This window comes from Trachurus japonicus, chromosome 3, assembly GCF_045865225.1.
Source record: "Trachurus japonicus isolate A0001 chromosome 3, Traja_1.0".
In the NCBI taxonomy this organism is placed as follows: Eukaryota; Metazoa; Chordata; class Actinopteri; order Carangiformes; family Carangidae; genus Trachurus; species Trachurus japonicus.
Genome location: NC_140909.1, coordinates 19,737,513 through 19,764,576, shown reverse-complemented (window position 1 = coordinate 19,764,576; position 27,064 = coordinate 19,737,513). Strand labels below are relative to the sequence as shown.

The 27,064-nt window shown below is 43.6% G+C and overlaps 1 protein-coding gene across 3 annotated transcripts in view; it reads left to right on the top strand.

Moving 5' to 3' along the window:
• The window catches only part of fto (FTO alpha-ketoglutarate dependent dioxygenase), a 114,346-nt gene extending 88,735 nt beyond the window's left edge, over nt 1–25,611 (top strand). The window contains exons 9-11 of one of the 3 annotated variants that reach the window (XR_015034633.1): nt 23,465–23,605; nt 24,083–24,841; nt 24,876–25,611. Coding sequence is in view for 1 of the 3 variants with exons in the window: in XM_085765696.1 (XP_085621822.1) it covers nt 23,465–23,605; nt 24,083–24,089 (148 nt within the window). In the remaining 2 variants the exon portion in view is untranslated. Of the gene's footprint in view, nt 1–23,464; nt 23,606–24,082 lie in introns of all 3 variants that reach the window. The other 2 variants (XR_015034632.1, XM_085765696.1) reach the window with 2 other exon arrangements.
• The last annotated feature ends 1,453 nt before the right edge of the window (nt 25,612–27,064 follow it).

The following is a 27,064-nucleotide window of genomic DNA, read 5'->3' as shown; positions in this document are numbered from 1 at the left end:
GTTGTCTTCCTTTTTTTGAATTTGCAAGCCCTTCTGTTGGTGAATTGTACCTAGAAAGAAATTATTAATTATTTGGACACGAATGTATGGCACTGATGAGGTCAGAGGTCAGAGGGCACCCAGGGGCAGGTGAAGTTTGGATTAATGTACACACTGGCTTTGTGGAGGATCAATCTGTGATCCTTAATATTTCCAGATGGACTACAAGTCCTCTTTGTTCCCAGTCTTTCTCCCGATCAGGCTGCATGACTTTTGAAAGAAGAAAAAACACAATCTGTCCTCTTAAATGAAATGTTGGATTCAGGAGCAAATAAATGTACATATGCAGAATTAAAACACTGGAGACCTTTGCTGGCACTGCCTCACTTGGTCTGGCATGACCAGTTGCTCATGGTGGCTAATGGTGGCTAACATTTGTCAGTAAACATAAGCTAGATATGATGTGTAACAGTGAGTCACATCACTCACTTTATGACTCTCCTCTATCCATTCTTAGCATGTGATGTTTAAACGTTTTAATCATTTAAGCACAAAAGTAAAATCAGACTAACCACACACACAGGGTACACGCTTGTTTCCTTGGTGGTTCTGTCTGTGTGTGTGTTTATTGATTTGGATAAATTGGATTTGTAAACTGATATTTTCCAAAATTATTATGTCATCTGCCTGTTGCGGGTGGTCAGTCAAATTAACAGTTTAAAGTTTAGACCGTGCTTAATGTAGACATGTCTCGTAAAAGCAATTTGTGAGAAATGTTTACATATTGATTGCAAATGGTAGTGGTGGTGTCAAATTTTACAAATGACTGTCACTCACAAATTGCATATACATCTATGCAGGGCACTTGTGTGCTCATGGACTGGTGGTGAGTATAGAGTTTGTTTTGGTTAATGAAACGTCAAAATGAACAGGAGAGGAAATGATCTAAAATAGGTCGCAACTTGCATGTTGCTAATTTGTTGAAGTGGGCCTCAAGTTACCTAATGATGCCTTTGAAGCAACTGACTGAAGAGAGTCTTTCATATGAAGGGTAATTGAATGCCATTTATCTGTAATGGCCACATATGGCCGCAGTGGCCGCTGTACAGCAAAAGTAACACTCTTTCACTTAAACTCTTCTTCTCCAGCTGCAGGATGACAGCATTAATTTCGGGGGACCAGCCGTCTAACACATTAACTGTTGGCCGGCTGGTGTCAGAGAGCTGCAGGCCAGGATGTGCACATCCAGCACCCACTCTTCCCCCTCTCCACTCTTGGTGCCACAAAAACATACACTCCACTCACCCAACAAGTTCTCCACAAATTGCTTTTACCCTCCTCACCCCATGAGTGTACCCTCGCACACACAAGCACACACAAACTTAGGCCTGGGTGGGGTAGGGGGGGTTAGTTTTTCAGCACTCAGGTTATATTTAATCATGGCTGGTGGATGAGGAGGCTTTTCTCTTTATGAAAGGTATTAGAGCAGCACTGTGTTTTCACTCAGCTTTACACTCTGCCCCCATGCTTTTCTTCCTCTGACCTCTGTTACCATGTGCCAGGGAGGAATTTGATAAAGTGACACTGGCCCCCACTATCTCTTCCTCTCTCCATCTCCCATCTCTGTCTCAGATTCTAATAGTGCGTCTGGCAGGTCTGAACTGCCTCTCATCTCATCAGTGGGGTCACACCTTTGGGCTGCCCTCACTCTCTCTCCCCCAGCACTTGCCTTGTCATTTATTTTGCTGCTGGAATGGCCAGCGAACCCACAGGTCTGATTCAATCTCCTACATCCTGAGGCTGATGTACTGGACAGAGCCAGTGCCGCCTGTGATGGTGCTCGCAGGCATGGAGAGGGGGCAGGGTTTTACAGCAGGAACATCAGGCCCTCGTGTCTTGCAGCCTCCTGCTCTCTGAACCTGAACCTTCAGGGAGGATTTTCTTGCGCCATACATTGTTAAAACACACTTTCGTTAGCAGAGGAGTTGCACTCTGACAGAATACGCTATCATTCAACTTCCCTGTGCATCCTTATGTGACTTACCCCAACCCTGGTTGATCTGTACTACTTCTACTTAAGGGCCCTATTCTCTTTGATCTAACTAAAGTTACAGAGGAAAGTGAGAAGCATTGGGAAGGCTCCAGCAGGGGGGTTTACATGCCCTTTCAACACTTTATAAAGCAGGGGATGCTCTCCATTCTGCTTCATGTTGTACCCGGGGACTCTCTCCACTTCACTAGCATGCATCAGCAGACACTTGGTCATTAGGTAGATTGACAGTGATTGTCTGGCCTGCAGAGCAGAGGCAGCCTCTGCTCGGCTCAGATGCCTGCTTTGAAATGCACACATATAGATTTTGTGTGGGTGAACAGAATTAACAGAAAACGTTACAAGCGAAGGTAATCGATAATGGTGTGAAAGATGCAGCTAACAGTGTGGAAATCACATTTTGGACAGGTTGCTACTTTGTAATTGATTGGGTGTAGCTTTAAGCAGCTGCAGTTTATTTATTTATTTATTTATTTTAACTCAAAGGCTGACAGTCAGTGTCTCACTGCGGCTCACCTCTAACACTAAAGATGCAAAAGGTGAACGGTGGTGTTAAGCCAAACGCTTCCAGGGTGTGATTTTCTGTCTTACAGAAATGGCCCAATTGTTGTTTTTTGTTTCAGTGATCAGACATTGTGTTTCCCTTATTTTGAGATCAGGCAGTCTAATGTGTTTTTCATGGGACATGTGGGCATGCATAATACTCCAACATTTTGCTTGTGCTAATTCACAATAGCAGTTGTCCTCGACTAATAGAGATTAAACTGGTCTCATATTCCTGCTGGAGTTCTCTCTACAGTATGTTTGGTTTAATGTGGGCCTCTGTATGTGTGCACATTCAGAGAGGACAAGAATCTTGAGGAGCTTGATGCCTGTCTATTATTTATCAGTCCTAATGAATGAGAGGAGCCAGCAGCATCTGTGGACTTATTGATCCTATCCTCTGGTTTCGTGCCTCACCTCCAGTGGGGGAGGAGAAAAGGCCACCTGGCACCGAGACATTACTGTCCCATTGTTTTGGATTAGAGTGCCCTGTTTAGCTTTGATTTAGAAACAAGCTAAAGCGTTATAACATCTGTGAGAACAAAAGATCTGTCCTCTGCTGCTGTTGTTGATTGAAAAATATCAGTTGAGCTGATTCTCATGTTTTTTTCATGTGGTAAAGTCCATAAACTGTCACTGTCACTGTGAAAGGTGTGGTAGATCGAGATGCAGATGCGGTCATGTCTTGCCCTGCATTTGTTATTTTATATTTATATGAATGAAGGGAGTTTTGGAAACTGCCACGCCAATAAAATGTTGCTGTGTAAAATGTTGACTTTTATTAAGGATGTGAAAAGACCATTAGGCAATAACCCTCAGCTGGCCTGTTGACCATACAGTATATCTGAGCCTTGCAGAGGCCTCCCTCACACTCTCAGTGCCTATGTATCTCCCCCACCCCACCCATTTTACTGCCTTAGTGCACAAACGCAAGCATGGTAAATTAGGCCGGCCCCCTTTTAATACCGCAGAGAGGGAAGAAGCAGCCATTATGAATTATCCTTAATTACAGCCATTTCCTAAACTAATAAAGCTGCTAAATCTTTACTGCAAAGGTTAGTTTACCCAGCATGCATGAAAACCACTGCATGTGTGTGTGTGTGTGTGCGCCTCTGTTTGTGTGTGTGTGCATGCACATGTAGGTGTGCAAGCTCATGCATTCAAGCGTATATGCTGGTGATTGGTGTGTGTAAAAAATGTGTGTGTGTGTGTGTGTGTGTGTGTGTGCGTGGGCGCAGGAGAGCTGGCTGGCTGGCAGCACCCATAGTCCCATTAATTTCACGTGGGCTCCCTATCACCAGTCACAGATGCCTATAGACACGTAAATGAGTCTCCAGCGAGTGGTGGGCCGCCTCAGCCAGCCAGCTCGGGCCTAATGGGCTGGAAAGCCAGCGTATGTGACGGCAGGAGATGAGGGCCTTATTTACACTGGCAGACATTAGTGGATGGACGCTGATTCACTGATTAACACGTCAGCCCCCCCCCCCCCACTCCTCCACCATGCCTCTAGCAGTTCTCCTCAACCCTTCGCTCTCCTCCTTCAAACCTCTACACCTCGTAGCTACACGCGTAAATATGAAAACAAATCCATACACACACACATCCCCTTCCTCTTGTTTCCTAACCTTTCTTCTCTTTGTTCCCTGAACTTCCTACACCATTCACCTGCCCTTGACAACACACATACACACTGGAAAACACACACAGTTTCACAATACCCAGTGTTGGAAATGCATGGTGGCAGGTTGCTGAGAACGGGGAAGCCATCTGTGAATGATAGCTCCTGTGGAAAGATAATGTTTCTCATGCAGCGCAGAGTGAGGCGCTGATGGAAGAAGATGACTTTTTGAATGGTTAAGTGGGTAAACGTTAGATCACGGCCGCAGAGCTCCCATTCGCCTCACCCACCATCAATCCCTCCCTCTCCCCTTTCCCTCTTGCTCCCTTGCTCTGATTTTCTCTTTCGGTCTACTAGATTGTTTATTGAAAAGGCACGAGGAGGCCGCTGATAAGAGAGGCAAGGCTAATGCCATGATTTGTGTCAGTCACGGCGTACAATTTGTTACAATCGCGACACTTATCACAATATAATATGTTTATTCTGGTCAATTAAGTGGCACAGGAAGGCTCCTGCATTTGAAGTGTCACATGCAAGATGGGACAGGGAGAGGGTGATCAAAGGAAATGGAACTAATCAAATTGTACAGCATATCACGCTGCTGCCACCTCCATAGCCATTCTCATTGCCAGTCAGAACATCAACTCGTGCGAAGGGACAGGAAAGGTTTACAGGTACAGAGATAGCCAGGCTGTGTCTGGCACATGTGTATACATCAAGATATATAGAGATTGCTTACTTACGACATTTAGGCCTTCATAGTTCCTACATACACACTCTTGAAGGGGCTATTGTACTATTGTTCTGATTACTTAACAGTCTTCCTAAGAGCTTCAGCCATCATTGCATTCATAGTATGAGGATATTGTCTTTTAACAATGCCACTTCTTTAGGGCAGCAGGGGCATAGGGGGCTAGTTGGTTAGCATGCAAGTAGAAATAGATAGTGCCTTTACACGAAGGGGACAGCTCTGGGCAAGTACAGTAAAAGAATGAGGTTTGATGCTGAGCTTGCAATGTTTCCGTTTGACTCTAAGAAAACAGATGCCAATGTTCATGTTGGCTATGTGAGCAATAGTAAAACTTAAAAAGAGCTCTTCACTTATAGAAAGAACACACGCACATATGCACATATAGAAAGTAATATGCCTGAGATGCAAACAAATAACTGTGAAATGTTACAAAGGCCTCCATAGCCGTGCAAATTCTCATACTGTACAAGCCTTTGACAGAGTTCAGAATTGACACATTTTCTTTTGTAAATGCAAAGATACACAGAATATATGGGCACATCAGCAGCCTTTTTTCCAAGGTCTGTACAGCTGCATGCACACATGAACACACGCACCTGGTCACATTGTGGCCTGGCCCAGCATGGATCCCAAAAGAGTCTGAGACATAAAAGCAGCAAAGGCAGGCTGTGTAGCGGACCAGTGCTTCCATCGATCTGAGAGGGTTCATTAGGTAAGTGCTGACATCACAGATTGATGTCTCTTTAAACCAGTGCCTGCCGAGGAGCTGACAAGGAAAATCAGCACTATTGACTTCCTTAGCGGTATGTGTGTAAGTGTGTGTGTATGTGTGTACCTTTGCAACATATCACTGTGTGAACATACATGCTCATGCTCATACGCGCCAATAAAATGTACACGTGTGCTAGCATTGGCACACAGGTGTGTCTTGTGTGTGTCTGTGTGCTTCTTTAGGCGTTCACTGATGTTGCTAGTTATACACTCGGCCATGCGTTTAAATAGCCAGTCAGCCTGTTTCTGCGTTCACGCCACCATCCATCCACCATCAGAGAGTAGGGAAGATGGATGAAGAGTAAAGTAGAAAAAACATAGGGTGGCAAAGTCAGAGTGGGACTGTATAATCTCTCTACATCTATATTTCAGTAGCACATTTAGGAACTCTGTTGTGCACGTTTCTGACTAATTTGAAATCCAGAGAGAGACTTGGCATGGGTCTTCCGGCGTTTTGAATGAAGCCTTAAAAGCTGTTTAGTTCATATTTTCAATGTAGGATTTAGATGTTTTTCTAATTCATGTCTTGGAAAAAGAGACTGAAACATGTCTCAGTATGCGGCCCCAGTCGCCTCACCCTGTACTTGTCGATTGATTTGAGATGTCATTTGTATCTGATGTGTTTCTCTAATTAAGATCAGGGGAGAATCATTGGCATTGAGTGGCTCCACACGCCCATCGATTGGAGCAGGGAGTGAGTTGGTGTTTGTGAGGGTAGTGTGGACAGGAGTGACAGGAATCAAACTGGTGGGCCAAAGTGATGCTAGACAAAGTAAGACGGGCCAGAAAACCTCCAATGTGGATCATTACCTTTTTTATGTTATTTTGCACACAGTGTTTTGTGTTTCTTATCATATCATGGAGCAGGTGACTCACAGATACTGTAGCTGCATTTAGTTTTGTAAATGCAGCACATATGACCCTCTAATTGGCTGTTACCATTGCCATCTCCATGCTTTTATGTTGCAGCTGTAACATTTTTTGCGGATGCTTAGCTGTCGTAATCAATAACAAAGCATTCAGTGCTATGTAATACATTTTAACAGTGAACCCTGACAACTTGAGATCTACGGTGTACATTGAACAGTCTTAATCTCTGATGGTAATGCAATAAGCATAACCTCCTCTAAATACCTTGGCACCATATCCTGCTGCTTTAAATGAGCCATTGATCAACTCCTTTGGAATGTGAACAAGGTGTCTTCATGTCCAGTTCAAATGTCTTTACACAATCCATAGTCTAGGAGAGACAAAGACCAACTGACTTACCTGGCTTTAAATATATCAATACTCAAGACAGTGTCTTTCCACAAATACGAAGAAGTGAAACACTTCAGAAAGTTTGGCTCTACTTTATTTTAGCCTGAGCTGAGCATAATGCAAAGTAAGTGTTTGGTTTGTGGAATGTGCAGAACTGAAGGCAAGAATCCCTTCCAGGCCACCATCACCGGAGGCATATCCCCATTGGCTGCCTCCAGGAGATTAAAGAGAATAATTGCCAGCTGATTGGCTGTTTAATTTTTCATGGACCTTTGATGCGCAGGGTGTTTGTATTACCTTTATCAGCAGGCATAATAATGGGATAAAGTTTGACACACTTAAGTAAAACAAGGTTTTTCACAGAGGAGAGGGGTCGCTGCTCTTTGTCTCAGTATAAAGGAACCTCAGTGGGCTGTTGGTATGTTTTCACTGCTGCACAAACTGATGCACATCGGTGTGAAATATTCATCTGTCCTGCAAATAATGACGACTCAATTTAATATTTCTATGTGTAGGGACCACGGTCAGATTGACAATTTGTCACTGAATATTTTTATTCTAAATGAGGAAGAACTGAATATGTAAATGAAGCTGACAATATATTCCTCACCCTCATACACTGTAACACTATCATCACAGCTCTTGCCATGAATGAACACACAAGCTATAAAATACAAAATTTTTTGTATTATATTCAATTGCATTACATTACAATATATTACATTACAGGTGCTTAATTTCACCGGTGACTCATTGAACGTAAATGGTTGTCTTTTTAAAATTAAGCAATTATCCTTGTTCCCTGTTCCCTATTTCATTTCTAATAATGGGAATCCTTTGGTCTTAACTCCAGCATAAACTACGTTTTACCACCTCTCTGAGAGCAGTGTGAAAGTACATGAGAGCTAGTTGTGCCAGCTCCTTCCAGATTAGGGACAGCTGCAGTTGACAGTCCCATGTTCATACCTCTGGCTGGTGACACTAATCTCTTCCTGTAGGTGACCTACCTCCACATTCCCAATCTGCCTGTGTGTAGGTGTGTGTGTGTGTTCTGTGATGGTTGCGGCGTATGTCTCCTTTGCGGTTACGCTTTGGAGGTCCAGGAATGGTGAGCTTCTCATGGTTGTCACTTTGAGGTGGGAGAGCAATCATTTCCTTGGACAACAGTCCCATCCTCATCCCTGCTTCCCGCCCGCTCGGATTAGTTCCTCTCTCAGAGAAAATTTGCATCCAAAATATTTTTTCCTTATTTATTTTTCTCTATTTTTCCTGCTTTCTTTTCTGTACATCGTCTACCATCTGTGTCTCTCTTCCTCTGCCCTTCTCTGTTTCCCCTCCTCTTCGTTTTCCCCCGGACGCTGTAGAGCATTTTATTACAATTGTCAGAAAGAGTAACAATTCTATTGTGGGGTGATTACGACAGGGTGTTTTACCCACAGATCACCAGAGCAATTAAAATCTGTAAATAAGGCTACCCATGATGCCTCAGTCCAAACAATGGGGTCCCATAGGTAGTGTTTGTTTGAAGGAGAACTGTGGAAGAGAGAGTTTCTCTTTCTTTGACTCTCTCCCTCAGTCTCTCTCTCTCTCATTAATTAGGAGACGTTCCTTCAACCCGACACGGCTGTGTCGATGGGCAGCTTTGCACTGTTGCAGTGACACATATTTCAGACACAAGATGAAGTTGTTTACTTTTGTTTAAGACCTTGCATTACACCACTGCACTTTGTTTTGCAGCATGGCAAAGATAATGCAGTCTTAATTGTGCTTGCTACAACTGTTATGAAGAGGAAAGTGAGAGCCCCGTACCAGATACTGTGAAGAGGTAGACTAGTGGCCACACTGGCACATAGGCATGACACACACACACGAACAATATGTGACATTGGAATTTTACTAAGGACTAGATTTACATGTACTGGCATGATAGTGGAATTTTGGTGGGAACATCTGTATTGTGGAATAGTAGGTTATCCTGTTTGACCTAATTAAGTAATTTGCAGAGATGTGGTCCTGTATTATCTTTCTCCGAGTGCACTGATTGTGCTCCTATGGTCAGGGTCCCTTAATGCCGGCTTGGCTTTTGGCCTTTTTTTCTTCTAGTCACTTGGCACTGTATCACATCTGTGCTCTGGCATAATCAGGAGACAATGCTGCCAGATCATGTCATATTCCTTGAATGAACAGATTAATTAGGGTTTACACTAACCCTTAGCACAGAAAGCTGCTTAGCCATGGTTTCCATTAACTACCTGGTTCCCAGTAGTTCACAACGTGCAAGCATCCTGAACGCCTCAACTACTTTTTAATGTTTCTTCTTCTTTGTAGAGACAAAAGGCCTCTTTGTAGTTTCGTGGGAAGACACATGGAACATGTCATGTATTTGGTGTCAGGATGTGCGCGTACCGCTTCCGCAACCACCCCCACCCGCTTCATAAATTACTCACGAGTGGAGTTTGGGCAGGTTGGAGCAAAGGAACCAGACAGATAGAAGGAGGGACCGTGGGAGTATTGCAGCTCGACACTGCACTGCGATGATGCCAGGCTCCATAGGCTTCACCAGAGGCTATATGCCTTACCAAGATCCTGTTTACAGTCAGCCAAAGAGGCTGCCAGCCACCCATTTCCATAACGTTGCCTGCAGTCCTCTGCGGAAACTAATTTCGCTCTGCCGGAGATCCTCCACGATGCTGCCTGCTCTGTACCTCTCTCACTTTGCATTCTGTGTCTTCTGTTTCTCTCTTTTGTTTCCATCTGCTGCCCTCCCATCTCATCTTTCCATCACTCCTCATTTGCTTCGTCTTTATTTTTTCTCCATCTCCCACTTCACTCATCTTTTCTTGGCCTTCTTCCAGCTCCAACTGAATTCTGTTCTTTTCCTGTTAATTCTCATCAGTAATTGTTGCCAGTTTCAGGAACATATTGTCACTCAAGGGGAAGCAAGCTGAAATAGGTCGTGGGCATATTAACAAGGTATCCCACGGTAGTGTTTACAAGGTGCAGTAAGTTGCATATAGGTTGATTTATGTGTTTATATATTTAATGCGTGTGGAGGCTGGGGCACCTTGTACTGTTCCTATCCATTGGGAATCTGTTTCTTCTGCTCTGTATCTTTTGTATTACTTGTGTCTTTTTATAACACGAGAGTCTTATGTGTAACTCTTGTATGGAGGTGAGTTTCATTGAGTCCATGTGTATGTGTGTGTGTGTGTGTGTGTGTGTGTGTGTGTGTGAGTGTGTACATCACAAATGTAAATGTAGTTTCCATGTACCTTTCTCTTGCTTGTTAATCTGCAATCATGTATCTGTTATTTTCATTAAGATACCTCTGATTAGACCATTTTATTTGGTTTGCATTGGTGCCTTCCTCCCTCTCCGTGTATGTCAGTGTGCCATGTCCACTCTGCTGTGTATTTGTCTTTGTGGTATTTGTTTCTACACTCAAACGCATCTCTGCATGAGCCTGTCATCTTCGCCTTTTTCCCCTTGTTCTTTTCTGTCATATGTTTGTGCAGATTTTTTTTCTGCTTCAGCCACTTGTGTAGTTGCCATGTTCCTGTGCCTGTACATCAGTGAGCATCTGCTCTTTCAACAAGGTCCCCATGGCCTCAAATGTCAGAGCAAGCAGCTGCCAGACAAGTGCATTGTGCAGCAGGCTTGTGTTTCGCCTCCTCCCATTCCTCCACTTCTTGTTCTGTGATGTTAACTGTGGTTGAAAGTAAGAAGGCAGCAGCAAGTGAAGAAGTGCTGATGGGAAGGGTCTCTGCTTTTTAGAGAAGTGGATTCCTGCAGTTTGGAAGAGTACTACTTTTTATGTTGCTCAGGGCCACACTTTTCTCCAGGGCTTTTGGGTCAGGTGGGGGCAGGTTTTCTGTTGTGCATTAGGTATGGCCTCCTCTGCCCTCCTTTGTGAAAGACCACAACAATGGGAAGCCATTTGTACCTTGTCCATACTGTGGTCCATGTACTATTGGGTGTCAGGGGACAAAAAGTGTGTGCACTTGTATCAATATGTATCTCACCGTGTGTGTGTGTGTGTGTGTGTGTGTGTGTGTGTGTGTGTGTGTGTGTGTGTGTGTGTGTGTGTGTGTGTGTGTGTGTGAATGCACATGTTTGAGTTGCATGTATATGCTTTTATATACCTTTCACAAGTCTGCACCTGCCCTGTAAGATTTAAGACATTATGGATCCCTTGTTGCACTTCATAGAAAAGATGGTGCTACAAGATGTTACAGCATGCCCCCGTGTGTGTGTGTGTGTGTGTGTGTGTGTGAGCAAGTAGTTGCAGGATGGGAGCACTGATGCAGAAGAGATGGAGGGCGAAGAGACAGGCAGGTACCACCCAGGAGGGGCCCGGGGGGCAGTAGGCCAGGGGTAGCCCCTCCAGCTCCCCCCCCAGCACATTCTGTTCTGCTCTCAGACACTGCTATTGATTTGTCCAGCAGATAACACCACAGGTTAGGTACTCTGCTAAGTCCTGCTCTTTTCACCTCCCTTTGCCTGCAAACAAAGGCAGGACACAGGCTTCATTTGATGTCAGGTGACGTTGTTTCCTTGGCATTACTTATTCCAGCCACACCACTGGCCCCACTGATGCCTTCCCTCCCTGGCACAAAGCATGTATGAACCATCAGGGGGCACTGTTAGACTCACTCTTACACCTTATGAATCACCCAACCTGAACCTAGCCTAGTTCTTTATCGTCTTCTCCTGAGGCTGCAGTAGGCCAGGAGTTCACAGCTGTGGCAGGTCTACAAGCTGTGAGAAAAGGCACTTTAGGTGTCAATCAATCCTCCACTTTCATCTCAGGATCCCAAAAAGTGGAAATCCTGTGTTAATTCAACCCTAAAGTGGATTAGTCCAAGCGGCAGCTATACTTTGCTATATGTGATCAACATGTGTAGTGAAGTGTAAAGTTTGAACCTGACAGATGTAGATGGAAGCCAAGGCAACTCTTGATCAGCTTAAGACAGGCAGTTCATCTCATTGCCAAGCTCTTATGTGATCGGAAGTCAGCAGTACCTCTGTGCTCGTTGACAGACGGATGAATCGTGTCTTCAAAAGGCCTCATCGGTGACACATTAACATGAGCCAAGCTTCCTGGAGGACCATGAATTCTTAGCTGTCACAGGTGGCAGATGAGATAAAGCTACTATGCAGCTTTGCTTGTTTCGTAACATAACCCAACCTATGTTGAGAAAAAAATTGGCACCTGCATGACACCTATTAAAAAGCAGTTTCTTAGATGTGAGGGAGGGTTGTTGTAACATGTCTTGTATTTTTAATTAAAACAAGCTCCTCTGAGTCATCATCTGCTTTTCATGTGTCCGAAATCAGAACAGGTGTGCAGGTAAAACAATGAACAGTGAAAGACGGTACACCACAAGGGCGTGTATGTAATTCAACTTCTCACGCTTTAATTGCAAGCCTGTACGTCTTTACAAGACATTGCAACATACTTGATCATTGTTAATTAGAAAACTGCAGTGTTGGATGACATAGCACCAGCTCATCATATTGTTTGTTTTCCTTCTTGCACTTAGTTGCATGTCATTTATCATGGCAGAGAGCCAGACTTGTTAGTATATGTTAAACTGGTCCTTCCTCAGATGAGAAATGGATGCCATTACCAGTTATGTAAGCCATAACGAATGCTTTCAAATTGCTTCCAATGCTGAGAGCTGCCTGCAAAGTTTGAATGAAACAGGCACCTTCAAAGATATCAAAAGGTCTGAATGGTCAGGTTCCAAGTTTTGTTTTGTTGCTTTGACAAGAGGTAGTATTTTAAACTTTCTGATTGCAATGCACTGTTTAGAAAAGTTTGAAAGATTTGAAGGTTGTCAAAGTTGCTAAAAAAAAACTGTAAACATAAATATCAATTGGTGTCACCAAACCTCTGACTCTTCTTCCAAAACCAAGCACACCTCAAAACAGTTCAAAGGTCAGAACACCACTGAGAATAGATTGCAATTTGCACCCTTTATTGAACCTGGCTAAATTGCTACCTTTTCATAGAAAAGGGGTATTTGATATTTTCTAAAAAGAAAAAAAAACAAAAACAAAAAAAAACGGTGTAGGATAATGCAGCACAGCTAGACCACATAATTCAAACATTTCATAGAGACTCTGAAGTAGGTTCATAGATACAAGCACAACTTCTAATGTCAGCCGTGGAGGTTGAATGTTGTTAATATTTTTAACATGTCAGTGGTTCACTAATTGATGTGAACCAATAATTGTGGTACTAATTGATAACAAAACAAAATGACACAGACAAACTGAATGAAACAAGTTGCTGCCAGCTGAAACATAACCATCAATGCAGTAATTATGCAATTGGAGACTCTTACCTATTAGCTTAGTTAAATCCAAGTGGTGACTTATTTTTGGACAGGCAATGTATAACCCAGTGTTTTTCAACCTTGGGGTCGGGACCCCACGTGGGGTCGCCTGGAATTCAAATGGGGTCGCCTGAAATGTCTAGTAATTGATTACTGATTACTGATAAAAATATTTTTTTTAACTAATAATTAATTATTATTCTTTTTAAAATGATGATTAAAAACACCACACACAATCTTAAACAATTGTATTATTTTCATTTCCTGAATATAAATCGAGTTCAAATAAAATGCAGCATATAAAAATATCTGAGCTGGTGCATCTTGATTGATGGCCGTGATCACGTGACTGCGGGGTTGCCAGAAACTTGTGATGTCAAAAGCCAAGCCAAAAGAGTTTGGGAACCACTGGTATAATCCTTTTGTGTCACCCAGCCTCATGCCACCTGACCTGGCATGTGGCCTTTCGTGACGCATGAAGTGTTAATTTTATGATGTCAACTGCCTGTACAGAAACTGATTGATTGATTGTGTGGTAAATCAGTTGTTGCCAGCATTATGATTAAGTTCAAACGATGCCTTCTACTGTACTGGCACACAACTCAAATCTCTGTCTCCTATGCACCCATAGCTGCAGCTGTTTCTCTAGCTACCAATACATTTACCTGCAACATGAACAAGAAAGACAGGGACTAATTGCAGGGACAAATGTTCCCGACTGCAGGGTTTGCAGTTGTCTGGGACTGGTCCAGGCCCTGTTTATCTCAACCTCTGTTGGCACTCATACACACACTATACACGCTATGCTCTGATTTAACCAGAGGCAAAGCCCCCATCAACCCCCACTCTCTCTCATCAAAGATTCATAAAGGCAAGGTTCTCAATGATTTTCTGTCTCTTCCCGTATTCACAGCTTGTTGTCCTCACCCTCCCTGTCTCCTGCCAGTCAGACAGCGGAAGTCAGGCAGAATTATGGCTGAAGTGGCCACTGGCTCCCATAGTGTGTATTTGTATGTTAGTGTCTGTGTATTTGTTGAGTGTGTGCACTTGTACTGGTAGGCGGAGACACGGGGGTAGGACATGGGCAATGGGGCAAGGGGACAAATGGACAGTGACATGTTGATGTTGTACAAAAAATATTTGGAGCCCCCATTCGGGGGAAAGGAGTTAGACCCCGTCTGCTCCTCTCTTTCCCTCATGTGCTTCTTCCGCTGTTCTTTGTCTTCCGCCTCAACCCCTGAGCCCTGTGCATCGTGGCAGCCTCCACACTGGATCTAAAACTAGCTCATTCAGAGCCCCAGTCACCAGGCCCAGGGCACACCATCTGTAGCCCTCGGAGTCCTTCCGTGAGTGTGTATGTGTGTATATGTGTGTGACTATATAAGTGCCTGTTTACTTCTATACTTGTGTGTGTACAGTTGCGTGCAAGCTTACAAGCATGGATGTGTGTGTGTGTAAGTGTGTCTATGAATCCAAACCACCGTGCCTCAGCCTGTTAGTCTTGCTACTTACCAGGCTTAGCCAGATGAGGGCCACTCAGCCCGGATCTAATTCCCTCAACTCTGGCAGCACTTCACTCCTGGCTCTTTTTGCCTCTCAAGTGTGCATCTGTGACCTTGGCTGACATCGGAGGGGGTTAAACTGTGGACTTGGAGATGTGGCCAAAGTGATTGAGTTGTAAGCTAGTTTTTGGATCAGAGCTTCCACACAGCCATCTGGGGTTCTTGGGGCTCAGAAAGAGGTTATCCCTCTCTTACTCCCCACAGCTGACCCTGGATCAGCAAAAACGGCAGAGAATTTAGTACGAGGCAACCTCGCTGGAATAGGTGGTGCAGAGAGGGGATGTTTGTGGAGTTGAGAAATCATTAAGAGGGGGAGCTAATGCAGAGGGATGATCTCTGCTACCATTTCAACTGTAATCCCTTAGTTTTTTATTGTAGTGAGTTGTGCGTGTGGCTTTTATTGCCCATGTGGCAAACAAGCTAAGTCTGCGTCACCTTTTACTTTATTTTACTTAACTAAATAATGAACACCACCCTGTACTTTATTGACATCAGTACTCGTATGAACAATGCCGGTGGCACTATAGACAAAGGGTTGGTCCTTAGTGATGCTGGTATTACAGTTATTACATCAAGTCCGATGTTGTCAACTGAACATCATGAAGTACCTGTTAGACCACAAGTATTTTTTTGTCAAAACATCCGGAACAACTTTTAATTAATGACTTACACACGCACACCTATACAAACACACACCAGCTTTACACAGGTAGATCCTTCCCGTATGTACTCCTATACAAACACGCACCATTATATTGTGTTCCCTGGCTTACCATGCGGACTCTTTCCATCCTGTTCAGTAAAGCGCCTCAGGGCCTTGCCTGGCTGTTCTTCCAAACAAATTGCTGGCTGTTCACAGCACTTTAAATGGCGAGGCCCTTTAATTACACTATTTACTTAATAGGGTGAAACAAAACTCGTGTTCACGCAGCAGGAGCACCAGGTGATGCAGAAGTTCAAACACCTGGCGGAAAGCGCTCCTCTGGCATGGACACACAGAGTACACATGTGAAACTTGAATGCACGCATGCTCATATGCTGGATCACAAATGCTTAGATTCACATTATTGAATAAGAGACTTTTAATTTTGCCATATTTTCTTTACTGAAAAAAAGAATATATCTGGGAAAGTACAACTAATCTAAACAGAATGAATAATAGTTGTCTCTCCTGTTGTGTGGACTCTGGAGTGTGCCACTCCTTTGATTGTCTATTCAGAGACTGACAAAACAAGAAACATTAAATAATAATAATCTATATGTCAGAGTTTATGATCTGATATTTCCTGTCTGAAGGTGTTAAGATCCAGTTTTAGGCGTGTGAACTTTTTCATCTTATGTTTAGCATGTACTTGGGTTCTTCTTTTTTTTCTTCTTCTTTGAGTCACATATTGATGTTAATCTTTTATTGATGTAAGCACCTTAGTCATACCTTAATATGAACAACTGTTATTTTTTTAGTATTTGTTTTAACAGGAATGTTTCTTTGTTGATGATCATATTAGCCTATGCCTGGAACAGTCCAGTTTATGGGGTTTAAAATTTATGACTGCTTCAGGGAGGTATGTGTCACCAGTTTGCTTAGCCTGTTATGTGATCTCATTGTGACAAGCACTGTCAACAATGAGGTGGCTGTTTGTATGCAGTTTGAAGTTTCATATTTAGTCAAAGAAAAGCAGACTGCTGCTGTCTCCCTCTTTTGAAGAATTACTTGTTTGTTTCTGTGCTTTGTGTGAAGGGAACAGCGGAGTCAGTGTAAAGCAGTTTAATGTACACGTTTCTGAAACCCAATACCTGTTGTGCAACAGTTTAAAGCTTCTCTCACAGTTTAACTTTACACAAAAGCTTCAGAACCCAACACCATGTCCCCTGGAGCTAGAAGGGTGACTTGTAACCAGGCAATTGAAGCTACAATAGGCTATAATTAGCTGGCCCAGCTTGACCCAGCCATTGTCACCTGAAGACAGGTGGGAATTGTGCCCACGTTGGATCGACCTTATCATGTGACTGGGGTCAGGTGTCGTCCAATGGCTTGGCTGTATCACTGTCGAAGCAAGCCTCATCCATCACCAGCTTTATTACACCATTCAGATGATGCCCACAAGGCAATGACGCTTGGCCAGGAGGGAGGGGGTATATGATGGAGGGGAAGAATGGGGGTTAAAAATGATCGTTTTACAAGAACACTCTCAGAACAACAAGTTTTCACAGCGACGACGTGCCACTGCCCTGGAAAACTAAGAGTTAGTGCTCCCAATGCCACAGTAACCCTCTTCCTGATTCCCTAACAGCAGATTTACAGCCTTCAAACGGCGTGCTGTAAAGAAGTGCAATCACTCGCAGCCTCGTAACCTCTTTCCCCTCGCCATCAAGTTCTCTTATTGCTCAATTTTCTCTCCTGGGCTTTATAAATAAACAGCGTCATCAGGAAAAACTTCAGTGTCTCTTCAGAACCAACTCTAATTAGTTTTGCCTGTATATATCAAAATGTCTCACTCTGGTATTCGGCCACGTGTGGATCGTTTGAGACGATGATGGAGAGGGTTGTTGTGTTGAGCTAGGCATCCATCCCTGCTTAGGGTTGTCCTTTGGGTGTTAGTGGCATGGTCCAGAGTAAACGTTTGTGTTTTTGTTTGTTTTTATTAACTTTGCCTTCAAGCCAGCTGATTCTATTGAACTAGCCTGTAGCCTGGCACAGGTGGCTAGTAGGCCAAAAGCCTCAGCCACCCTCATTCATCCCTAATCAGCCTAGAGCATGCACACACAAACTGTTTCTCTCTCAACTGCACACACGTGGCTTCTCACTCTCTCCCTCTCTCTGACTCTTTTTCTCCCTCAGACACCAACACACAGAGATCCGGAGCCTTAGGGGGTGATCTGTCTCTACACCCCTTGTGGGAAGAGTAAATGGCCAGGAGGGCCCTATCTGTTTGTCCTTTTCCTGCCTCTTTTTTTTATTTTTTTTTATTACAACTTGATTGCAATTGAACAGTAGTTGTCTGCTTGTAAATTTTGTGCCCGTGTTGACATTAGGCCACATTCCATCCCCTAGCCTGAGGAAGAGAAGTAGCAGGCCAGGGTGTTTGGTAATTTGTTACGCTGTTAAGCACCTAATGGACGTCCACCTGGTTTTTGAGAGCAGTAGCTGTAGTTCAGGGGCTTGCCTCCTTTGCACTTCCAGACTGCAGTAGTGTTTTACTGCCTCCAATTATGAAGGCTATTTAGAGGCTACCTAGCTTTGTGTGTGTTTTTCTGTTACAACTGGTTCACCCTGCTCTAGACGCGGCAGCCGGCCAGGCCACATCAAGCACTCAGGGTGTGAAGTAGGCAGGGCCTGTTCAGGTGCAGGGCACCAACTACCTCTCTGGACCCGATGTGAACTCAGAGTTCTGCATTCCCAACCGATGCCAATAAAGAGCCTTATTTGTTTCATGTGGTTTAATGAACAGCCCAGACTGCAGCTGGCGAAAGGGAGACCTCACAGAGTCTGAGGAAGGGGCTGCCCCACCCAAAGGTACCCATGCTCCTTTGCAGAATTATTGTTCCCAGAAGGAGCAGCTACATGGTGGCACGTGGGGGAGTGTTGAAAGCACCAAGCAGCACCCACCTCGCCCCCGCCCCCCTTTGCTAATGCATTTTTGCGTGGTTTCCACAACCATTAATTAAAGGGGAAAAGAGTGCATCAGATGTTAGTTTTATTAGCCCAGGCTCCTTAGAGGGAATCAAAATGAAAGGAACATATGTCATGCATTTGATGACGCCCCCCCCCCCTCCTCCACCTCCCTCCATTCTCTCTCTGTTTCTTTCTCCACAATTGCCCACCTCACACACTCACAAAGTGTACAGTCAGCAGCTGTCTGCAGACACAATAGCATTTGATTGATCCTAAGGAAACGGTTAATTCTCGGCCCTGCCCACGCTTTCTGGCTGGCTGGCTCACATTCTGCACCACTTTACATTTATCGCTGAATGTGGCAGTGATTGGGATAATGGGAGCTGGGTATGGTGGGTGGGGATCTGAGGGGTTTCTTAGGCTGTAACAAGGACAGCCCCGAGTGTTCACAGGACCTCTGGAGTCTTGGGCGGTGTATAGGTTGAAATCCAAAGGCTTGACACTTCACAGGTTGGGCCTTGTTCTGAATATCTCTCTGTTACACTGCCCTCTGCATGACAGCACTAATATCTTGCACAACATGTTAGCAAGATAAGTATGTAGATAAATGCTATCTGTCTCGCTCACCTATTATACAACTGCATGATATATAAAGACAGATGTGCTCAATCGCTCATTTCTTACACAACACTGCGTAAATACAGAATGTACATGGATAATATACTTCTTTCTTTCTTTCCTTCTCCCTGGGACGTGATTGCATGTCTTACCTCCAGGGTCAGGCTGATTTATGAGACACATGCCACTTTTTTCATGACTTGTTTGATTGCATTCTGAGTAACAGGTACTCAGCTGCCAAAACCATAAAAATTCACACCTGCACAGGATTGCTAGAGAGTCAAATGAGGCACAGTCAGAGCATGAGCGAGCAGGTGATCTAAGGTATTTTTTTTTACTTCCCTTGATCAGCACAGGCACATAATACATCTCGAAATTAAGACGGATGATTGATTGATGGTGTGAGTCATTGGACCTTAACAACATCTTATTTTTTTGGTGTAACTTAGCTAATGTGTCGGGCACGGCACATATTTTGCCGATGATTCTCCCAAACCACATTCTTACTGTAAACACGAACTGTCTCTAATGAGATCTGTTATCAATGGTTTAATCTGCTGTCTGTTTTAATAGCAAAGACCAAAACACCCAGGTTGTCATAGCCACAAATATTAGAAATTAGGTGAAAGCTTGTCTTTGACTTTTTCATTATGTTGCTCATTAGTGTTATTACTCAGAAACCTCTGAAATGCAGTTTACAAGGTAAACGTTTATGGTAGATCTGTATGGATTTTGTGCTTGGGTGTATTTGATTTAAAAAAACAAACAATTTATTTAAGGCATTGTGGTGGCCTTTATAGCCTACAGAATATTTAAAAGACACACATAAAGGTCATGTGCATAGCTGTCACATAAAACAAATAATCCACATAGAGTCATCCCAAAAACCTCTGTCAGCATAGTGTGACTCCACCCTTGTCCTAAGATGATGTCTTGAGTCAAGCTGTCCACATGGACTAGTCCCATGTGGTTACAAATGACCTCCTGTAGCAATAATGCAATAAGTGTTGTCTCCTATCTACGTTCTCTGGGTTCTTTTTCACTTGGTCTGACACAATTGTGCATTTATCAGTGTAATTGCATGAGTCGGAAGCACTGATGTTGTCTATTAGGCGGATTTCCATCCTGTTAAGAGCAGAGGGCCTTTTAATGTATGGTCCTGCTTGAGTGTACTGCTACACAATTACACACCAGCCTGAGATTGAGTGGGCTGATGATGCTGATGATTGTGATGGTTGGGATGGTGGTGATGGCAGTGATATTGGACCATCAGGCACTCCTCTGACAAGCCTTTCAGAGAGAGAGTAAGAGTGAAACAACAAAGTGAAACCGAGGTTAATCATTTTATTTACTCGTTTTTCTCTCCCTCTCTCCTTTCCTACCTCCCTCTCCCTCTGCCTCTCCTTTCTTTAACCAAGTGATGGAGCTCGGACCATGGAGCAGGGGGGAAGAAATCGATGGGGAGCGCATTACAGTAAAACGTATTGATTAGGAGACCTGCGAGCAGTGTGTTGGTCGCGGAGATGGTGGAATGATGCAATGCTTAAAGGAATTTATCCTTTGACTTTTACATTAACCTTTTATTGACTGCTTTGCCTGTCCATAATTAACACTCACTTTAGCTAAAGTGGTTAGTTTGAGCGCAAAGGGAGCTTCGGCCCTTATTGCAGCAAGGGCCGTGAAGCTCCCACCCCAGCCGCAGTTCAAGTGCACTGTGCTGCATGGAGGGAAAGGCCTCTGTGGAATAGAGGCGATAGAATCCTAGATACCTTTCACATTAGCATACCATTTGAGTGGGGGCCTGCCAGGCTATAAGGTTTCAGGGCAAATTGAAATGAGTGATTGTATTGCCAATCTCTCTTGACCGAGCGCCAGATGGGATAGTTAGGCCCATATCTGTCTGGGGTTAATCCATTGGAACAGCCAGGACTCACAAACATATTCTCTCCCTCCTCAGCCTCCCACACACACCTCTTTGTCTTTGACCTTAACTTTAAGGTGGCCTGTTTTGCCATAGGAAAGTCTTTTGGTGAGCCTTGTTTGTACGCCATTGTGGCTTACACTGAATTTCTAGCAAGAGCCCCGGAGAGCTTAAGGCACCTCGCTTGATATTGACTTTTTGTTTGGTTCCATTTTAGCAGTCAAGGGACGTTACTCTGTAAACAGGAGTAGATTGTGTAAAAGTGTGTGCTGAATTACCTACACTATATTATCTTTGATAGTCTTCCAATCTCGATATCTTTTATATCTCTGGTAAACCAGGAGCCTTCTATTTGCAAGCTAATGTTCCAGGATCCCTTGTCAGATAAATGCAGCAGTTGTGTTGAAGGTGGCTGGTCAGGTTTTTACAGTATGTAGCCTTTCATTATGAGTCAGGGCAGCAGAAAAGAGGCAAGTGTTTTCTCTCATAACCCTCCTGCATGAATACTTAATCAGACCAAATCAAAGACCTTAGTTCCCTTGGCCTATGGTGACCTCAAGCTGATGTCAGCAGAACCACACACTGTGTGAGAGTGCGCTGTCTGGGTCGGTTTGCACTCCCTATCTCTCTCACACACTCTGTATATATGTATGCGAGCCAGGTCCTCCTCCTTCTCCTCCTTCTCTGAAGTGGTGCTTCCTTTAATTCGCACCCTAAATAAATGATGAGAACATTTAAACACACGGCTCGTCGCAAAGCCCCAAGGTCGCCTAATCGTATTATTTATGAAGTGATGTGCTACATAATGGTACTTAGTGCATGTTAACAGATGCTATTATCAGGCCCTGATCCAGAGCGCAGAAGATATATTGGAACAGTGGATGTTAATGCTGGTCCTCACTACCGTAATGCAGCAGCTCTTTAAAGGGCTAACCGCACCAAAATGCAGCACTTAGGCTGAGAGCCAGTCGAACATTAAGTGGCTCCGGTGAAAATATATAACCACAAATTGTGGCAGCCCCTGTCTGTCCCCTGACAACTTTAACATCCCCTCATCTCATCCATAACCGACCCCCATATCCTTCTCCACAGCTCCCTATGTCCTCTCCATCCTTTCCTTTAGTTGCTGGCCACATGGTGGTGACCGTGTGTGTGTGCGTGCGTGTGTGTGTGTAAGGGGGGGGGTTGAGGTTTTTTTGTTGGTGGATGGGCCAAAGAGATATGACAGGACAGACCCTGGCATAATGACTGAGTGGGGAATGTAACTGGCCTCATGGCTCTTGAAGGAAATTCTTGGGCCACTGCTCACAAGTACACACACTACACACATGACATACAAATACCGTCTTCCACCTCTCCCTCTTGCACCTCCAGGTCAAGGGTCACTCTCGTCTGTCAAGAGGCAGAGGGAGGGCAGATTTACAATGACAGCAGAGAGTAACACCGAGCCTCTGCAGTAAATATTTACACTGGTCTGACAAAAGATGTGGCTAAGGTCCGTGGGGATTCCAAACACTGTAGAAATTACAACTAACCCCGGATTATTAATCACATAAAACCATGCAGTGATATGAAACGGCTGAATTTCTCACTGCCCTGTCATGATTGCAGAGAATGATGTTCTCGTGAAAACATCCTGCTGTGTGTGTGTGTGTGTGTGTGTGTGTGTGTGTGTGTGTGTGTGTGTGTGTGTGTGTGTGTGTGCATGTGCATAAGATGAATGGGGCATTAATCATGATACATGATATCATGGTTTCTCATCAGCTTGGTGCTGTGGCAGCCATTTATGGCTTTAGAAACACTTTCCTGACACATCATTTTGTATCACTCATCTGCCATCTCAGCTCCATTCAGCTTAATCAGCTTTACTGGCTTAAAAGTTTCAAAACATTATTGCCAAAATAAGGAAGTACAAGGTGCTAAAATATCAATAATTTACATACTGTATCTTGAACTACATGTGCAGGACAAAAAATGTTTTGTTTTTTTAAAGAAGTCCTTTGTAACCACAGACACACTTATTCTCTCATACCCTGCAGGTTCTAATAGGTCTACTATTATTAGGGGTCATAAAAAGGAGAGGAAACACACACGTCAACTGCCTCCTGGTCAAACACACGACACCCACTGTGTGTTTAGGGATGAGTTAACACACACACACACACACACACACACACACACACACACACATCAATGATTTGTAACTACAATTCATCTTTTGCCTGCCAACCCTAGTTACTGTGTATGGGCATCAGAGGGATTATTCTGAAGACTTGGTAATTGTTAAGGTCAGAGGGGTCAACATCTCAAAAACTAAAAGCAGAAAGGTTTGCGGAGATTTGACACGTGTTCTGATGATGACGAGTGTCTACCAGTTGGTTTTGATGGGAGGGAGGAGTTAATGGGTGCATTTGTTTCCTGTCTCCTGTCGCCTCAGGTGCCACTCAAGTTTGGCCCAGACATTACCCCCTGAGGAGGCCCCAGTGGACCGACCTTTCTGGGGTGTGGATGACCCCGGCATGCCGCTGCCCTTTGATCTGGCAGACATCATCAACAGAGTGGAATCGCTTCTTTGGAGGTGGGCCCAAGATGTTGAACTGTAGAATTTTGCTTATGTACACAAGCCACGTAGCATATTTACATTCACACATGGTTAACTTGCTTATTCATTACTCAGCCATTATTTGATGTCATTTGATTAATTTCATATGAACACAGAAGAAATTCAGACAGCCTCTCCTACTGTTGCATTTTGATGTTAACATGAAAAGTAAGAGAGAACACGGCTGGGCAATCGGTGAACAAAGCAGGTGTGATGCTATCCAGCTATCCATAAGTATAAGGGCATCTTAAAGTACATACAAGATCTCCTCATGCTAATGTCAATGGCAGATTAATTGTACTGTGTATTGGGCTTATTGCGATTATAAGGGATTTTTATGGGCCTTGCACCAAACAAGCTCATTGCTTTAGCTCTGAAGAATGTGATTTGTAGGCCAGGGCATGAGTGGACCTTGATCTTTTTTTTGGTCTATTTCTATTATATCTTGAACAGGATGTGAAGGATGGATGAATTGAGAAAGAAAGACAAGAAAAAACCCACCAGCTTTTCTGAATGGCCCCCACGTTATCTAAGGGGACAGACCACTGACGACAGCTCCATTGTGATCACATCCAGATTGATTTTCTTTTGATTGGAGCATCTACATTCCACCTACTCCACCCTCTACTACACCAGATGACCCTGGCATCTCAACCACCCTCGGTTGGATTTGGCTGGAAGAAAACCAGACCACCACAGTAGAACCAGTATAGCGCTTCGGTAACATGCTAACAACGCAAGCTTAGCCACAAGCTACTAGTGTCACAACGGTCTAACGAAACATAAGTGGAACCTACATTTCAGTGTTAGCATACATTGTGCAAGTATTTATTATTTCTGTGTACTCTGTTACTTAATCTCATGTAACCCAGTCATGCTTTTATCAATGGATTGACTCATTCTCAGTAGTCCAGTACAGTACATACATATATGCTTTCTATTTGTCACACAGTGTTATTATTATGGTATACAATGGTTAGAAAAAGTCACCTTGCTCACATGGTATTGCATCTTTCACTTGTGTATAGTGTAATCCCCCTTATTGTGTTCAGAAGTGGAACGAAGCCTGAAGAGACCAAAGAAAGATTATGATAAAAAAGTTATGAATGTCACCCAATGGAGAACATGAAGAATGTGTTGTTTTGTGTCGACAGCCCAATGGTGTGTTTGTGCCATATTAATGTGTGACAGGGTGTGTGTGTGTGTGTGTGTGTGTGTGTGTGTGTGTTTGCATGTGTACATTTAGCCATGTGACTATGCTTGCGATCACTCATAGGCCTGTGTGTTTGTGCATGTGCTCGTTCACTCTCCCACATGTCTACATGAAGACGCGTATGTATGAATGTGATAGTGTGTGTGAGCCTGTAGGCAGCCTGCCAGTTGTTTGTTCTTGAAGATGTGCATATGGAGAAACGAAGACTAGCAGCAGGGCCCCTCTGCTCTGATGAAAGGCAGCGCTGATAGAATGACCTGGAACACAACCGCCGTTTCTCATAATTACAGCTGTTCAATCGCTTTTAATTACTCTTAAAGTGTGTAGAGCACCACATTCCCCTGTAATGCTGCAGGCCATCCGAGAAAGCTAGAGAAAGATCCGGCACTTCTGACAAAATCCACTTTCAAAAAAGCTAAAAAGGGTGGAAAAGGGGGCCGACGTCAAAGCAGTGTAGCAGCCCTCCTTGTTTGATTTCTTTCTCTATCTAGTTCATGATGAAGTAGAGATGCTGTTTACTATTAAAAATGCAGAATGCACTCCTTTTTTTACTTCTTAAGTTTTTTCCAAGATGTTAATGGTTGCCAAACACTGTTCTTCTTGCTTCTTCTTTTGCTGCGCCTCTGTTGTTTGTTGTTGTCAGAAAGATTTGTTTGTAGATCGGCAGTAGCGTTGACTTGTTTGAATCACTCTGTGCTCCCTGCGCCACAGCTTGTCTGTCTGAAGCAATAGAAATGGCAGTAATTAAAAAAAACAGTGTTTTATCCAATGACCTCATCTGTCCTCTGTTCTATGACTGCTTTGGTGCATTTTTGTTAATGTCTGGTGGGTAACAGAAATATGACAGGTAGAAAGGTTTCTTCGTATTTGTCTGAGTGTGTATGTGTGTGTATTCGTGTGTGTGTTTCAGTTTTAATGCTGATTGATTATATTTCTCCTGATTATTTTTGACCTGACCTTAAACGGAGTCATCCCAAGGAAACATGTGTATCCTTCCTCTCCCACTGTGGTGGAGGGGAATTACTTTGCTTTGAAGCAACCTCTTCCTCAAATCTTTGCCTCACTCAAGATAAACAGGGAAGCAATGAACAAAGATCCCTTATTTAGTGACGTAGCATCCTCACCAGGCCAAGGCCAGATAGCATGCACAGTAAGCCAAAAAAATAATTCAAAATATTTGAATGAGGTTGCCAGATGGGTCAGGTTCACTGTATCATGACAATTTACAGTAGCACTGTCAACCATAAGAGTGTATAATATAAACACTTTTTGGGGTAATTTCCCATGAGGAAAACAAGGATGTTAAAACAAAAGCAAATAAATGTTAAAGTACTCATTTAAACACAAATACTGTAGCATGACTGTGCTTTATTCGCACAACTTGTCAGTTTCTTACAAATACATGCTGTTTCCCTCAAACCATTCTCACCTAATTCAAATCTAGTTTGAATACAACTATATCTACTTCAGTATTCAATATTGTATGTATAAGCTTTTCATCACTGGTTCCATGAGATGGGGCATTATTGTGTAAGTTCAGCTACATAGAACTTCTGACATGCCTTCAGACTCTTTGTCTTGTTCCATCTAGACATAAAGCTGATAAATGCATGGAAAAAAAAAGCATTTTTAATGAATTATAGACTTGGACAAGACAATGACATGTCTGTTTAGTAGATCTGCTCTACATTCATCAAATAAGTCTTTGTGTCAAGTAGTCTTTGTTTTTCAGCAGCTTCTTTCTATCTGTTTTCTTTAAACTTCAAGGGGACTGGCTGGATTAGCAACGCAAACAGCTTCTCTGACAAATTGATTGATGGATTGATTGACTGAGTGATGTCACTACCAGTGATGAGGTGATGGCTAATGTTGTGTGTGCCTCTCTCCAAAACACTGACTGCACACACCCCCCACCAACAGTGGACCGCCATCCCAGAGGTCGACCATGTTAACTACTTCCTGTAGTGGCGGAGTGACTGAGTGATGGATAAGTGTGGAACGTTCTCCCCTCAGGGGCCGACTGGAAAAGGGTCCCACTTGAAGAGACAATTACACAGCGCTGGTGAGAGCCACAGGTATGCATTGTTCTGACCGGGGTCAGCCGCCAGCTAACCAGCCAAGCCAGCCTCAATTAGGCCAACAATAGGTGCAAGGAGAGATAAAATAACCAGGTGTGTGATGGGGAGGGTACTGGTTTGGGGTCATGCTCCAGTCAAATGTTT